General features: G+C 40.1%; 1 protein-coding gene across 1 annotated transcript in view; it reads left to right on the plus strand.

Moving 5' to 3' along the window:
* Positions 1-17,284, plus strand: part of GALNTL6 (polypeptide N-acetylgalactosaminyltransferase like 6) — a 1,203,008-nt gene extending 1,185,724 nt beyond the window's left edge. The window contains exon 14 of the mRNA XM_078445606.2: positions 16,011-17,284. Coding sequence (XP_078301732.2) covers positions 16,011-16,178 — 168 coding nt within the window. The 3' untranslated portion in view covers positions 16,179-17,284. The remainder of the gene's footprint in view (positions 1-16,010) is intronic.
* Positions 17,285-17,750: the final 466 nt, after the last annotated feature.

Raw genomic sequence — 17,750 nt, forward strand, 5'->3', positions numbered from 1 at the left:
CTACGGGTGGTGCAATAATCAAGTTGTTTTGTTTTTATGGTTATCTTCTGGCCTTTAAGAAGTTACTTTCTGGGCACATTGATAATCTACCTGATTCACCATTTCCCTAGTTTGCTGGCTTTCCCTAATGAACAGATCATTTCTCGTTATTGTACATTTATAGCATGAGAGACAGAACATTCAATAATGTGCAATTAAGCCTAGAAAATATAGTTGTTTTCATTAGGGAGCTTACAAAAGCTTACAGATGGATAAAACAAACATGCACACAGAGCTCCTGGAGAGGAAAAAAAAATGGCTGTGGTGATTTCAAGAGGTAACTCTTATAGCTTTAACATTGTAAACCTTCCAGGACCCTAAGGGACTTGTGAAAAGGAGCGGCTACAGGATGCACTTGTGCTGTGGCACCTTTTCTCAGTTGCTTTTGTAGCTGTTGGCCTTGCATTTCTTAGCCAAAGGTTACATTCACTGTGTATTTATATAACAAGCAAGGTATTTATACATAATCAGGAACAAGCCAAGGCTCAAAATGGAAAGTTTCTGAAATATCTCATCTTGGTCGATGACTCAGGCTTATTCAGATGCACCTGTTTTTGAAAGTGCTTCTTGTTTATCCCATGGATTATTCCCAAGGCATAAAGAGAGAAAGCACCAAGAGAGAAGTGTCTCCGGGGTGTTACCTTGTTTATTTGGATGAGCTACCTGGCCCTGGGAGCTTCCAGATAGTTTAGCATCTTTTGAGTCAGCTTTGGAGCTCCCTCCTTTTATTAGCATATTCATGAATAAACAAGATCCCTAAGACTCTACTAATTGCCTAAAGGACCGCAGTGGGCCATCTCCTAAGCTCCTAAGGTAATCATCATCATCATCTCCAACTGTTAAGGAGGCACTGAGCTAGTGCTTTATCCACATTCCCTCAAACCTCGCAACGACCTAGATTCTATTATGTATAATTCACGGAGAAAGAAACCAATACCAGCATATTTGTGCTGGAGCCAACATTCAGATTCAGGTGCATCTGGCTTTAAAGTCACGACCTCACGGGTCCATGAGTTCGATCCCCGTGTCGGGCTCTGTGCTGACAGCCCAGAGCCTGGAGCCTGCTTCTGATTCTTTGTCTCCCTCTCTCTCTGCCCTTCTGCCACTCATGTTCTCTCTCTCTCTCTCTCTCTCTCTCAAAAAGTAAATATTTTTTTAAAAAAAATTAATAATAAATAAAGTCTTTCCTTATTCCCCTGCCATGCTCTTAAATCGGATCAGTGTTCCCTGGGAGAGTTCAGTGCCTACTGGATTCAGCACCACTGATAGCAGCCAACCTTTCCTCCAGCTACGTGACAATTTCTTAGAAAAGGAAGGTGACCAGATGCTACTTTGCTTGAGTGGGTGAAGGTTGTTGTCAGGTCCCACTTTCTGACCCATCGGCAGCCGTTGGCTCCCAGTTGTTGTAATTCTTTTTCAGGAAGACTTTTGGGTTGTTTCCCAGCTTTATTGAGATATAACTGTCATATAACATTGTGTGCATTTAAGGTGTAGAATGCAATAATTTGATATATGCATATATTGCAAGGAGACCACCACTATCAGTTTAGTTAACACATCCATCACCTTACAGGGTTACGATTTTTTCTGTGATGAAAACTTTTAAGCTCTACCCTCTTAACAACTTTCAATATACAACACTGTATTGTTAACTATAGTCACCATGCTGTGCATTACATCCCTAGAACTTACTCATCTTATAACTGGAAGTTTGTACTTTTGACCACCTATATCCATTGCCCCCACCTCGCCCCAGCTTTCAGTTATTCTTATATGTGAGTCATTGCTACCACAAAAAAGGGGGTAAGGATCCCTATTTTATTGTCTCGTAACTAGGTTCCCTTATACAAGCGTGTCCCACAATAGCAAGTACCACGGGGAAAGAATCTCATTCTTGGTTTCTCTTTTACCACCAGGGGGACCCCTCTTACAAAAACAATGACTTGTTGAAATGACCTCAGTAAAAATATTTAAATTATCAACAAATATCCAAAATAAAAAACTCTCTTCCCTCTTCTTCAACCCCTAAATCTAATTAGTCACTAAGACTTGTCAACCCCCTCCTTGGCCAATATCTCTAAAATCTATCCTCTCGGCCATGCCTATAGCCCCTGACCTAATTGCAGCCCTTCTTATCTGACCCCTGGATTACTGTTAAGAGCTACCTCAAAGGTCATCCTGCCTATCCCTTCCCTCTCTAACCCAGCTTCCGTCGTGAAGTCAGAGAAAGTTTATACAAAATCTGGTCATAGTACTTGGTTTCACACGAAGTAAGAGATAAAGTGCCTTTCTGCAGTTCTTATCCTGACCCTTCACGATCTGGTCAACATAATGATTGCCTATGATGCCTAACACATCCCAAACTGTAATGTGATCTTGAATAAGTTATTTTGCATCTATGATTTTCAACTTCCTTATCAACAACATAGGGATAATAATTAAGTGAGTTAAACTTAACATGCAAAAATTAGCAGTTTCTGGCCACATCATCAAATTTACACCCATGTGGGTGACAAATGCACTTTTTACATTGAAAAAATACCACATTGATATACCACATCACTACAGTAACCTATCTTAAGCAATATTAACTGTTGCTTCCGCCCCTCAAAAAATTAAGAGCTATTTCCCTTGTTCCTTTATAAATACACATTTTTATTGGCATATAATATGTACTTAATTTGGGTTTCCCTAGATGTATACCTGATGCGAGAATTTGAGAGTGTTTTATTTGGGAGATGGTCCCCCAAAATCTTGGTAGGAAGGAGGTAAGTGGACAGGGAGGGGGTGGGAGTCAATAAAGGGTGAATTATCAAGCAGGTACCACTGTGAGCAATTAGAACTCAAGCCTACCAAAAATCTCTGGAGACGGTATAGGGCATGTATCAGAGAGCAAATAAACTCACTTAATCTTTGGTTAATATTATTCCTAAGGGGAGGGGAGTTTATTCTCAGACATCTCTCAGTGGTTCCTCTTATGGACAGAACTGTTCCTGTGGCGAGAAACAGCCTTTAGGGAGTGAGATACAGTGGCCCAGCATTGGGAGCTGGGTGGACCTGTACTGAGTCAGTGAGACCTGAAAAGCTATGGGCAGGGTGCAGACACTACATGAGAATCCAGTTCCTCCACATTTTGGTCAACGCTTGGCATTGTTTCTTTTTCTTTTCCCTTTTTCATTCTGTGGTTGTAGAGTGATATCACATGCTTGTTAGCTGTCTTGGGTATCTTCTTTGTGAAGGACCTGTTAAGTCTTTGACCGTTTTTTTAAGATGGATTGTTTGACTCTTTCTTATAAATGTTTGGGAGGACATTTAAAGTATATCTAGATACAAGTGTTTTGTTGGATATACATATTGTAAATATCTTATTCCAGTTGATGTCTTACCTTTTCTTTCTCATGGAATATCTTGATAAAGAGCTATTCTTTATCATTAGTGTTTTTTGTGTCTTCTTTTGGAAATATTTTCCCACACCAAAGTCATGAAGATAGTCTTCTAAGTCATCTTTGGAAGATTTATTGTTTAATCTTCTACTTTTTGGTATATAATTCCCTGAAATATTTTTATGTGTACAGTGTAATATGGGATCGATTCCTTTTCCATATTTATATCAAACTGATCAATCATCATTTATTAAAAAGACCATTTCCTTTCCCACTACATGTAAATATCACTTTTTGTCAAAGTCAAGGGACCTTATATACATGGGTCTATCTATGAATCCTCAAGCTTTTACCATCTAAGACTAAATAGTCTTAGCCATATAAAAACGAACCTAATGGAAATAAGCTAACTTAATCAAATAAGAAGGGTATCTCCAAAAACCCACAACAATCATTCACTCTTAGTGGTGAGATGTTAAAGCTTTCCTCCAGAGACTGGGAATAAAATACAATGTCTGCTATCATCACTTCTGTTTTACATTGTACAGGATGACCTACCCCGAATAATCAAGCAAGATAAAGAAATTGCAACATACGAGAATTGGAAAGGAACAAATAAAACAGTCAATTCACAGATGACATAGTTGGATATACAGAAAATCCAAAAGATTATACATCTAAATTATTAAAATTTATAAATACCTTTAGCATAGTCTCGGATACAAGGTAAATATAAGAAAAGCAAATGTCGGGGCACCTGGGTGGCTCAGTTGGTTAAGCGTCTGACTTTGGCTCAGGTCGTGATCTCACAGCTTGTGAGTTTGAGCCCCACATCAGGCTCTGTGCTGACAGCTCAGAGCCTGAAGCCTGCTTTGTATTCTGTGTCTGCCCCTCTCTCTGCCCCTACCCTGCTCATGCTCTGCCTCTGTCTCTCAAAAAATAAATAAACATTAAAATTTAAAAAAAAGAAAACCAAATGTCTATATGCCAGCAACAACAACAACAAAACAAATAAATAATGAAATTCAAAAACAATTTCATTTGATCACCATGAAAAGCATCACATGAACAAAAACAAATCTCACAACAGATGTGAAAGACCTTTACACAGAGAGCTACCAAACATCACTAAGAGGAATTTAAATATATATCCCTATATAGAGGGATCATGTTTAAGGATAAGAATCAATATTGTGAAGATAACAGTTCTCAAAAAGGTATATACATTTAATGCAAAACCAATCCAAATCCCAGCAGGCTCATTTGTCTGAATTGATAAACTGATTCTGAAATTTATATGGAAATGAAAAGGCCAAGAATAGCCAAGAAAATGTTGACCAAGGAAAAGAGAAGAAAAAAATATCAAACATTATGAAAGCGCCAGGTTCCAGGACATTGTAAAAGTACCCTTAAGGCCGTGTGCTACTGGCATAAGGTAAGCCTGACTGAGGCTCTCTAGAAGGGGAGGCCTGGGTATTGGTATTTTTTGAAGGCTCCTAAAACATTCTTATGGGCAGCCAGATGGAGAATCCCTTTTCAAGCTCCAATGTTTACCTATTTTCTTTACCCTGTCTGTCCCTCTTGCTTTAGTTGGAACTTGCCCCCTTATTTGTATTCCTATATCATTTTGTTTTTTTGTACCTGTAACATTGTATTCTGCATAGTTAGTCTTCCTTTATAGATGTTAACTACCTGAGGGCAGGAATTTTTCTTTTATTTCTGTTTGGCCTGCTTAATATCTAATATATAGAAGTTGTTAAATAAGCATTTTTAAATGGATTAAAGAAACACTGGGTTCAGTTATTGAAATGATCTTCTTCTTCATGAACCCCAAGTTGTGATGGATAAAATGTAACAAATATTCATGGAAGCAACCCAAATGTCCATTAATAGATGAATGGATAAAGAAAATGCCTGATATATATATATATATATATATATATATATATATATATACACACACACACACACACACACACACACACACACACATATATATGTGTATACACACACACACACACACACACACACACACACATATATACACATTGATATATATATATATCATTCATAATATACATTGAGATATATATATGTATGTGTGTAATGGAATATTATTCAGCTATAAAAAAGGATGAGATCTTGTCATTTGCAACAATATGGATGGACTTGGAGGGTATAATGCTAAGTGAAATAAGTCAGTCAGTGAAAGACAGATATCATACGATTTCACTTGTATGTAGAATCTAAAAAACAAAAGAGCAAACAAACAAAAAGCAGAAACAGGCCCATAAGTACAGAGAACAAACTGATGTTTGCCAGAGGGGAGAGGGATGGGGAGTTGGACAAAAAGAATGAAGGGAAGTGAAAGGTAGAGGCTTCCAGTTATGGAACGAGTAAGTCATAGAGATTAAAGCTACAGCATAGGAATATAGTCAATGGTATTGTAATAACGTTGTGTGGTGACAGATGATAGCTACATTTGCCATGAGCACCGCATAAGGTACAGAGTCGTTGAATCACTATGTTGTAACCTGAAACCAGTGTAACGTTGTGTCAACTATACTTCCAACTAAAAAGAAAAAACACAAGACACAAATCCTTAGCACATCTCTTTGTCTCACGACCACATACACAGCCTCCCCAAAGACTAAAAGTGAAAGGTTTAAATTTCTATTCTTCATTACTCCCTGGGGTGTTCTCATAGTTTAACTGCCATTAGAAAGGACTTAAAAATAACATCAAACAGGAAACACAGATAAGAAGTTTCCTTTCCGGCTACATTGATAACATTGTAACAGTCACATTAGTTTACGAAGTGAGTGGGTGGAAGTCTTGGCATGTGCCTACATGTGACTATTTATTGTAACTTGTGATATATGCCAGGGCTTTGGCCTCTCAGCTCATGAAATCCTGCTGGTCCACAAGATGCCAGATGGAAGTCCACAAGGGTCTTATTTTTAAAGCATTCTGGTTAGGTATTGATTTAAGACCAAAAATGAGAAAAGTATATACGAAGAGTTTAATTAAAAGGCATGCAATTCGACTTTGGTTATGATATATGAAGCCCCACTACAAAATCCTGGACTTTGTGGTCGTACTCAGGCAGTCACACACTCCCAGTTCAGCTCATTCATTTCTAGACAGTCCCAAGTATTGAAAAGTTCTTCCCTCAAGGCTGCCTGAGTGGCTCAGTCAGTTAAGCCATCAACTTCAGCTCAGGTCATGATCTCACAGCTCAGGAGTTCAAGCCCCACGTGGGGCTCTGTGCTGACAGCTCAGAGCCTAGAGCCTGCTTCGGATTCTGTGTCTCCCTCTCTCTCTTCCCCAGCCCCACTTGCTCCCTCTCTCTCTCTCAAAAGTAAATAAACATTTTTAAAAAATTAAAAAGTTCTTCCCTGGCCTTTGAAAACACACCAATTAAATTTAATCCATTTCACTGAATACAGATCCCAAATATTTGAACAATGCTTGCCTGATCTTTACTCCTTACTTCTGATTCAATAGGCCAATTTCCTGCCAAGACTCTTCATATGACTTAATTTGGATCTACTTCAACTTCCTGGATCTTCCTCAACTCACTCCTAACATACTCCAAACAGTTCTAGAAAATATCATGATACCCAGATCAGAACACAATGGTCTAGGTGTGTCCCAACCAAAGAAAATGCAATCTGTTTCTTGTGCTTTGTTATAAGCCTACAGCTCCCTTTTGTTATGAGCAATATATTTTTGTCAGTTTAGGTTTAATTTATTGATTTTCTACCTTAAATTCACATATTTAGCTTTTTAATAAATTTTCAGTATAAAAACTCACGTCTTTTTCTCATTTTTCTCAGAGATACATCTCTACAGTCTTCTACCTGTATAATGTGTCTTTTTATACTTGTGTAGCCATCCATTTATTTCTACGAAATTCTATCTCACCAGATTTACCTCAACCTGGATTTTGATTTTTCTACCTAACTTATTAGCCATCAAACGAGTTTTATTCCATCCGTGAATCAGATCTGCACGCATTCATGCCCTCATCTGAGTTGTGGATCCCAACACCCAAGGCCAAGAACTGAGCCTTCTATAGTAAGATAGAGGTGGCATTGATCCATTAATGAGCATCATTTGGATGAAGTTATTCAAACCGATACAGATTTACCTAATAGTTATTTCTTCTAGCCCATATTTCTCCAGCTTGCCCAAAAGAAAACAAAGAGGAGATTTTCAAATGCCTTGCTGAAAGTAATATGCCCACTATCTCCATCATACCCCCATTTCTAATAGGAGACTTAAGTCACTATACCGTAAGAAGTTATGATCTTTGATTCAAATTAAGGATTCAACCAAGATGGAGGTTAACTCCCAGGAGGGAAATACATTCAGCACAGCAATAAAACTGGCTTTTCGATAGTGTTATCTTCCACTCTTGTTTTTATTTGTATGTCGCACCTGGTTGGCATGACCTTTTATCTTTTGCCATTTCTAGGTAACTTGGCAATATCCCTACCGGTTAGCATTTTACCTAACGAACTTAACTGCCGTTCTCTCTCGTCACTCAGAACAAGAGAGGCTCCATTGCAGACTATCCCAGGCTCTAACATAAGGATAAAGCCTTCCTGAATTAAATGCCTGCCAACATTTGGACTAACAGAAAAGAATCTAGGTAATAAGAACTGTAAACATTTCAGTTAGTATTTAAATAACATTTGCTCATGAGCAGAGGTGGAGGATTGCTGGTTGGTTCAGCCAAGAAGGACGATGAAACATAGCTTAGAGATCCAGAGCAGAGGCTCTAGGTCCTGTGGGATTGAAGACTTGAGTTCTGGCTCCAGGGTGGGTCCCGGCTCTGGGATCTTGGGAAACTTCCTTACTATGCATTTTTGTTTCCTCATCTATAAAAAGGGGATAATAATCATATCTGTCTTAAAGGCCTGTTGTAATGATTAAATAAAATTTAAATGTACCTAGGACATGGCATTTAGGAGTTCAATTAGTGTTCACTATTACAAACCATGTGTTCAACAAACTACCTCTGATTTGATCTTAGCTCTCCAAGCAAGTTTACATATGGGAGAAATGGGCTAATTAGTTGTATTTCTGTATTATAGAGTTTTGTACCATTTTATTTATTTAGCTCTGGCTAGATATTAGAATGTAAATTCTATGAGAGCAGAGATGTTTCTCTGCTTTCTTTCATATAGTACCTAAAACACTGGCTGGCATATAGTTGGTGCTTAATTAGTATTTGTTGAATAAATAAAAAATGAGCCCAGCTTCCTGTTTGTCCACATTCGCTATTTCTTATTGCTTATGTGGTTAAGGTAGATAAAATGAGAAAGCCTATGTAGAATACGTAGCACTGCCAGATACATAGATTCATACTCAATAAAAAGCAGCTATTGTTATGTTCATATGATTCCCAGGTTTACCGAGGGGAGACGAAGAGCGGTGGACAGATGGAAACAAGATACAGAGCAGATGGGTTTTCCCTACTCTTGGAGCTTTCAGTCTAGTGGGGAGGCAGACAAAAATAAATTAATTAATTAAGTTACAGGATAATATGAGAACACAAAACACGGGGCTCTACCCAGGTCAGAGAAGTAGGCAAACCTGCTCTTACAAACTAACGTTTAAAGGGAGACCTAAAAGATGAGTAGGAATTAGGCAAGTGAAGGAAGTGGCCGAGAAAAAGACCCTGGATATAGTATCAGCTTATGCAAAGGCCCTGAGGGAGGCAAGATCTTGGTTTTCTTGGGAAAACAGAGAGAAGCCAGTTGAAAGGTGTGAACGTGAGGAAAAATGATGATCTATAGAACCAGACATCTGGCCTGGACAGGACGATACAAGACCCTGTCGGCCATGCTAAGGATTTAACTAAGAGACCAGGAAGGCTTTGATTGGTTTGAAGAGCAGTTATCTAACAAATCAGATTAGATTTTTTTTAATAATTCTGGCTCCTCTGGAGAATTGAGGGTACGCTCATGTATATCACTTGCCTATAGCCCGGAAAATCCAGTGAGAAGAGCAAGGAGTAGGGGTGGAAGGTTTGCTGTAGCTGGTGACATCTCCGTGCACACACCAAGGGGCTCGGTCAGGACATTAAGAAGCATTATTTCTGATTGACCAAATTAGCCACTGATGCAAGAAGACCAATTTTCTCATCCTGTGAGGAATTCTAACTGTCAAAGAAAAAAATGGAAAAGGATAGACAATAAGACTGCTTTGTCCCTGTTATGCCTATCAACGTATTATTTGCCTTCTCCCAGAGGCCAACAGTAAAAATAGGCAGGAAAAAGCTGCCTAATTTGTCTTTCTTCCAGAACACAAAGGACATTCATCTATCAACCTTGTTCTTCTCCACCACGCTAAGAGGTGGGAAGGCAGATATTTTTATCTCGTATCTCATTCTACTCTCCCCTCCACACCATTCACTTTGTAGATGGAAAACCTAACTCACTGACGAGTGACCATCAAAGATTATTGTCAGGGATAAAACTATGATTAAAAACTAGCCACATCCATATTAGACACCAAAGGCATCGGAGAGAAAGAGCTCTGTCTTGCAAAAGCATTCTCTTTCAATGTATGTCACCCAGAAATGAATAGTCAGTAGAAGGAATCAACTCAGTTTTTCCCACTGTGCACAGAAAAGTCCTCAGGTCCAGTTGACAGCCACCTGCTTATTGGACGCCTGAACCTGGATGCTTCATAGCTGCCCCCAACTTGTTATACCTAAAACCGAAATCACTATCCCCTCTCCCCCCAGGTGATCCTGTTCCTTTTTCGACATTTCTTGCCTCAGCATTGCTTTTCCTCCAGTCATCCTCTTCTTCCCCCACTTCAATGCCCACAGTCCATTAATCAGAATGTTCTAGACATTTACTTCTCAAATAGATCATCTCTTCCAACTCACCCCCCGTTGCTTTTGGTTTTGGTTTTGCTTTTGCCGGCTTAAATCTGGATGACTGCAGTAACCTCTGACTATTCTCTCGTCCAGAGTCCAGCGCCACCCTACCCCAACTCCACCCTCTTCTCTGTTACTACCCAAAATATGGATCCTGTGGCTCACTGTATTAAATCCTCCAATGGATTTAATACACCCCTCCCCCCGCAAACACTTGCATGAAAAATCAAGCCTTAGCAATGCACCCCAGTCTCTGCATGATATCTCTTGGATATAATCATCTGGAATTCACCAAATCACTTGCTGGTCCCCAGCACATAATCTAGCTCTTCATTACCTCTGATCTCATCTCGTCCTACTCCCTGCCCCCCCCAACTCCTCCCACCCCCTCGCAGCTCCTCTAACCCACCACGGTGCAATCCTGCTTAGCACCTTTCCACTGACTATTCTCTCTGTCTGGAACTCTCTTCCCCCAGATATTGGCACGGCTAATTCCCTCACCTTCTGCAAGATTACACGAAGGTCACCTTCTCGATGAGGTGTCCTTTTGCTGCCCTATTTCAGTTTGCACACTGACTGTATGTTTTACCTGTTACACTCATTGTTTACTGCCTGTGCCCCCAGTGACTCACCTCCACCCTGCCTCTAGCATGTAAGATCCAAGAGGGCAGGGATTTTTGTCTTGCTAAGTTCATTGATACATCTTAGACACCTGAAATAGTGCCTGATAATAGTAGGTCCCAAATAAATTTTTGTTGAATAAATTGAATGCATAAATGCGCATGCTATCACATCTCTGTTCTCAAGTTCTTCTCTACGTCTGAAATACCCTAATACGTCTTACGCTCCCCCATCTGCAATCTCTCTGGCACTTTCTTACTTTGTACATTTCTTGTTTACCTGTTGGTCTCCCCCACTTCTTAGGTCAGGAGATACATCTGAGATTATCTTTCTAAGCCTATCTCCTAACACATACCAGAAAACAAAAGATATTTAATAAATACTTCTTGAAAGCTGTCCTGAACAGTGTTGTATTTCAGACAAAGGGCTGAAACATATGAATCATATGCCAACTCTGATCATAGTTACCAAGAAGGGCTCATTCCAGAGCCATGTATCACCTTTGTTCCATAAATCCTTTTTTTACATTTTTTTATGTTTATTTATTTTTGAGAGAGGGAGAGACAGAGCACAAGTGGAGGAGGAAAGGCAGAGAGAGAGGAAGATACAGAATCTGAAGCAGGCTGTCAGCACAGAGACTGACAGGGAGTTCGAACTCAAGGACAGTGAGATCATGACCCGAGCTGAAGTCAGACACTTAACCAACCGAGCCACCCAGGCACCCCCATAAGTCCTTTTGTTTAAATTGGAAGGTGCTGGTATAACAATTTGGATAACTGGTTGGGGAAGGTGCTGATTTTTGCAAATTCTACTTTGCCAGGATTTCAGAAAATGCAATTTGTTCTTGAATAGCTGGTCTTGGGCCAGATGGTTTGTACATTCTGATTTTTAGAATTGGGGATGCTCCCTGGCTAAAAATAAATTAAGGGAAGATGCAGAGTGGAATCGCTTATTATATTTAGGACATTGTGCCAGCAATTTTACATACATTAACTCGTTTTATCCTTACAACGAACTTGCAAAGGATATAGTATTATCTATATTTTACAGATGAGGAAACTGGGGTTGTGAGAATTAAATACTGTCCAAGGTCACACAAGTACGTGGCATGCCTGGAATTTGATCCAAATTCCCTGCAGAGCAAAATCCCAGCCCTATAGCCAGTACTAGGCTGCCTTCTACTATGTGGGAGTTTTATCCTCAGAATCATCTTTCCAAACATTGTAAACTCACACGCTTCTTTTATTGTCTTTGCATCTCTGGTGTTTTGTTCTTTTACTACCTTGAACACAACATGGAATGCTTTCTACAACGTACTCATTCCTTCAAAGTTCCAACCCTGTCGAAGTGCGACATCTAATCAAATTTAATGCTGGCCTATGAGTGTCACACAGATGCCAATCAGATCACAGGCCTGCTTTGGAGTGGTGTCCCTTTCAATGAGCTACCTGAAAAGGCCCACTTACACCTTTCACAGCATGAGCTGAATGGCCAGAACTGGATATTTAGTCTGACCTGATTTGATTATGAAGGACAATTCCATAACCCTGGATGTGAACTTTTTCATTGCTTGCTCAAGGGTTTCTAATTTTCCTAGGCAAAAACAAAATAGGAGGGGCACCTGAATGGCTTAGTCGGTTAAGCATCCAGCTCTTGATCTCAGCTCAGGTCACTATCTCATGGTTTGTGGGTTCAAGCCCCACATCAGGCTCTGGTGCAGACAACATAAAGCCTGCTTGCAATTCTCTGTCTCCCTCCCTCCCTCCCTCTCTCTCTCTCTCACAAATAAATATAAATAAACATTTTTTGAAAAGATATAAAAGGAACCCAAGAAAAACAAGGGAGGAAGCAGGCAGGGAAGGTGGGAGAGGTACCAGAGACATAGTTTGCTGTATTGCACTTTGAACAGCCAGAACATATGCTGTGCTTCCCGGTCAGGACTGAACAATGAGCAGTCCGGTTAAAAGCACCCGTTAAGGGGGGTTTGGAACAGCAGACTTGCCAAAGCATTCAGAAGTCTATTCCAAAGGAAAAAACATTGTATTCAACCTGTTACGACCATCTTTTATCATGAGATGAAGGGTAGGAGTGCAAAGGGCTGTCATAGAACAAGAGACCATATTGACGAACGATTACTCATTCCACTGACTTAATTCCAGCCAAGAAAACCATCAGCAGAGACATTTCATAATCCAAAAGCTCGGTAGGATGTAGAAAGATGGCAATGTACACAGCCCCCAAGGTCAAAAGTGGAAGAAGCAGGCTCTGGAGAGGCTGGCAAGGCCTCCAGAAGCCTCGCCTCTGGGACCTATCAGATACTCCAAAGACAAGGGTGAACAGAGCTCAGTCTATAACCAGAGAATGATCAATCTATCAATCAACTCAGTATTGTTGATAGTTTCTACTTTGCTGCCCCAGCATTTGTCTCTGTCACCAGTGAACTTTGGAATAAAATGTTCATTCAATTTTATGGCCAGGAGAGACCTTACAGTTTAATCTTATCTACCCTCTCATTTCACTGCTGAAGCTTCTCAGCCATAGATGGATTTAGGGAATTCAACTTTTCAACTTTTATTTGAACATGAAGTACAATAACAGATTTTCAGGGTTGTGCTGAATTTGCATAGCCTGTCTGATTGTCTTCATGCATATACCTGTATCTGTCAGAGAATGTGTTCCAATTTGAGATTGGGAGAAATACGATCACCTTATAGCTCAGCAAATACTGTTTAGAAAATCAGGATTGGCTTTTGCATCCGGACTGAGTACACAAGCTGGCAAAGGAAAGAGAATAGGAACGCATTCTGCTCCTTTCTTTTCTCATTTTTTTTAGCTTTCATAGAAATATGTGCTTTGGGGGAGAAACTGTGAGCATATAAAGGTCCCCACTTGAGCTATTGACAAAGAGAACAATAGAAGGAAACACAGATAAGTAAGGAGAAGAAAGAAGTACATGTACGGGGAACAGAATGAATTAGAATTTGGTAGGTCACATAGAATGTTCAGGAACTTAACAGCTTAAGAAGGATCTTTCAAAAACTGATTCCAGTTTTTCATTAGGCCCATGTAGCTAAAAACTGGTAGAAGGGGCAGGAGACTGAGTGTGAGAGATGCTGGGAAGCAAGAGGGAAGGGCGCACTGCAGCTGAGAGAAGGGGTCTCTAATCATAAGCTTCGCCCCAAGAGAGAAGGATGCGTGGGGTGAGCTACAAGGCCGCCTCCCCACTAGAATCTGTCCCCTCCACCCAGAGTAGGACAGAGTTCCTCAGAGTTTCCCCTCCTTGTCAAACAGCAGTCGCATTAGCAAAGCCTCAGGTGAAGAAAATGGAGGACGCCTCAGGAGCCCTCTTTGTGGAAGGAAAGTAAAATGCACGAATAAACCCAGGAAACTTAAGAACACAGAAAAGTGAGGCTTTGTATTAGGCAGAGCTCTTTGCTTGCACTAAATAGAAACAAGCACTAAATTGCAGGCACTGCCTTTCTCCTTCCTTATTCTCCCTTCACACAGTGCCTAACTGTGCAAACATCCGGATCCTAAAAGGACATTAAATATTGGTTAATGGAGTCTCAACATCCAGAAGCAACCTGGGAATATTGACACAGGTTGCCTGAGAAACTCTTTAACTCTAAACGCATTGGGAGTCCAATATTCCACAGCTAAAGAAAATAATCAGAACCCCTGGACATTTCCTAAAAAAAACAGCATTTGATCCTGACATTTAAGCAGTGGTTTGAGGATGCTTTTACATGTTCTTGGCTTTTTTTTTCCATAGACACTGTAAGAGACAAAAAGTTTTATTAGTGGTTAAGGAAAGATCTTTTTTCTCTTTGCTTTAACTTCCTTGTCCCTACTTGAACAATGAAAAGAGGTGTGTGTTGGGGCTCCTGGTTGGCTCACTTTGAAGAGCATGTGACTCTTGATCTAGGGGTCATGAGTTTGAATCCCACACTGGCCATAGAGATTACTTTAAAAAAAAAAAAAAAAGACCTGTGTGTTAGTAGAGCCTGTTCAGATAGTGGGCTTGTTCACCACTTAAACTTTGCATCCTGATGGTAACTGTCTCTCACAGAGCTGTTATCTTTATCATGTACTTAGCAACTCTGTAAAAAAGAAGTGAAGGCTGCCTCTTCCCTTTTACAGAAAGCAATGAGAATTGCATCACAGGAAGAGCTGTGATGGCAGAAAGAGGGGTTGAAGGTACTAAGCTTCGGAGCTAATAAATTTGAGTTTGTACATTGAGATTCTGCCTGTGCATCAGGTATCTCCGTCCCCATATCTTCTGAAGAGAGCAACAGAGCACCTAGCTTGTTTGGTGCCTGTTTCTTTCAAATTTCTCTTTCCCATTAGAGGCTCAATACAAAGGGAGGGAAGAGTATGACTCTCTTGGCCGTGTGTGTGTGTGTGTGTGTGCGCTACTGTTGTAGTTTGCTATGGACTAAATTACCATTTTTGTCTGTGTGCCTCTCCCCAAATAGCTAGATTATTAGCTACTCGAGAAGCAACCTTATATACTTAGCATCTTTAAAACCCAAGCATGTAGCAAAGCACTCACCATAGAGTAGAAAATGGATGGATCACTTTTTAATGTTTATTTATTTTTGAGACAGAGAGAGACAGAGCATGAACGGGGGAGGGGCAGAGAGAGAGGGAGACACAGAATCGGAAGCAGGCTCCAGGCTCTGAGCCATCAGCCCAGAGCCTGATGCGGGGCTCGAACTCACGAACCGTGAGATCGTGACCTGAGCTGAAGTCGGACGCTCAACCGACTGAGCCACCCAGGCGCCCCGATGGATCACTTTTTAAAAGAATCGGTGAAGGAACGACTTCTCTGTTTCTGATTGAACCTCTGTTTCTGGCAGTCCCAATGTACTGCCGATGGGCGCTGGGAAACTGTTTTCCATGCAGCTCTCCAACCTGTTATTGTTTAATTTGGGAGATGGCCTATTTTTCACACTCTGGGTATATACTGAAATGTAAACCCGGATATGTTTACTTCCTGTCTGTATTTTGGACTCCAGTCATTCACCGTATATCATGTCAGTCCTTTCTTTTCTTTCTGACCCCTCCAGGACAGAACATTATTCCATCCTGTGAGCAACAGCTGTGTGGACTGCAACCCCGCAGAGAAGAAGATTTTCATGGCCAGATGTGACCCTCTATCTGAGACTCAGCAGTGGGTTTTTGAACATCTTAATATGACTGTTTTAGAAAAATTTAACCACTATGCCAGCTCCTAGGAAGAAGGAAGGAGGAAAGAACGAGTGATTACCTACAGATTATAAAAACTAAATTTTAGCCAGCATCTGGGTCGAAGGAGTCAGGAATAACATTTCCTAGATCCAGGAAGCCTGGTTTAAAGATTTGTAAATGCCATGTCAAAGTAGGTTGTCCTGCAGAAATTCCTGCATCTGAAGAACTTGGCCGAGAACCTCACCAGCTGCATCTGAGAACTCGAGACTAGCAGTGCCCTTGCTGGACAAGGGCAAAGATTACTTAAGGACTTTTCAAAACAACTGCTGAGTTAATAAATCCTAGCATTTCTCAGGTCAAATCCTGCAGTAGTGAGTAGCTATGAATGGATCCTATTAACTGGGTGGGAGGGGGGCGGAAACAGAGTGCATGACTGCTCTGAAAAGCTGAGGATACCGCAGGTTTAGAACGAGCCACGCTTAAGGGGTGAGCTGTACTCTTTGGTGCCATTCTCTGACTAAGAATGGGTTAAGCAGGTTTAACCCTTCAAAGTGCTGCAGATGATTTTCGAGTGCTCATACCATTCTGTTCTCTTGTTTTATTTTTAAACGAGGGTGCACTATCCAATGGAAGACGTAAATTACATAATGAAACGAACTTCCAATGTTCCCGTGCTTTCATTTACATTTGCCATTTTCCTTTTTAGAGCAGAGGTAACTTATTGTTCGTAAAAGCTCACGCTCCACAAATCTGCTGAAGTTCTAATTCAGTGCCCTTGTATAAATCCTGTTTCAAAACAAAACAAAACAAAATCTATGCTACCAAGTTACTCCAAAGAGAAAGATTTCACAGAAGCAGCAAAACCATGCAAGGTTGAGGAGAGGGATTTCCCTAGGAAATCTATTTTTACTTTTCTATTACTTTTAGAATTTTAAAAGTCTGATGTTTGTTCAGTCATAATTTTTATTAAGGAAGGAAATGGAGTGAGGTTGATGTAATTTGTTGAGGAGATTCTTAAATCCAAATAAATCTACACTCCAAGTGATGTGCGAAAATGGCTTGGTTCACTTTAATTCTGTGTGGTCAGTGCTGGGGACACAGACGTGGTTTTATTTGTTTTGTTTCGGGAGTTTTTGTTAACTTGTTTGTTTTTTATTGGTGATATTGATGATGTTTTTTTGTTTCCCTTGGAAGCTCACAGAAGGAATTTCCATCAATAAAGTGCTTCTGACACCATTTTCTGTTAATGGGGCAATACTTTAGGGGTGAAGAAAGGAATGATTACAAAACTAATTGGAACATTTAATCCTTAAAAGTTTTACTTTTTTACTTTTTTTATTTTTTTACTTTTCAATAATTACAAGGGGGGGAAGAAATTATAAGGATCAAGATGCATCTCTAGATGAAAGAGTCATGTTGATTACACATTTCTCAAGTTTTTCCAGGTAGAAAATGTTTTTATTTTCCTTTTGTTGTTCCCTTTTAACTTAGTTTTTCTGTTAATAAAAATGTCTATAATGTCTTGGGTATAGAAGCATTGAATTTGAGAACTGGGAAGACTCTTCGACTCCAACCCCCTTTGTTTTTTCCAGATGAATAACAAAAGGCCAAAGACGGGA

The sequence above is a fragment of the Panthera onca genome, chromosome B1 (genome assembly GCF_046562875.1).
Source record: "Panthera onca isolate mPanOnc1 chromosome B1, mPanOnc1 haplotype 2, whole genome shotgun sequence".
NCBI lineage: Eukaryota > Metazoa > Chordata > Mammalia > Carnivora > Felidae > Panthera > Panthera onca.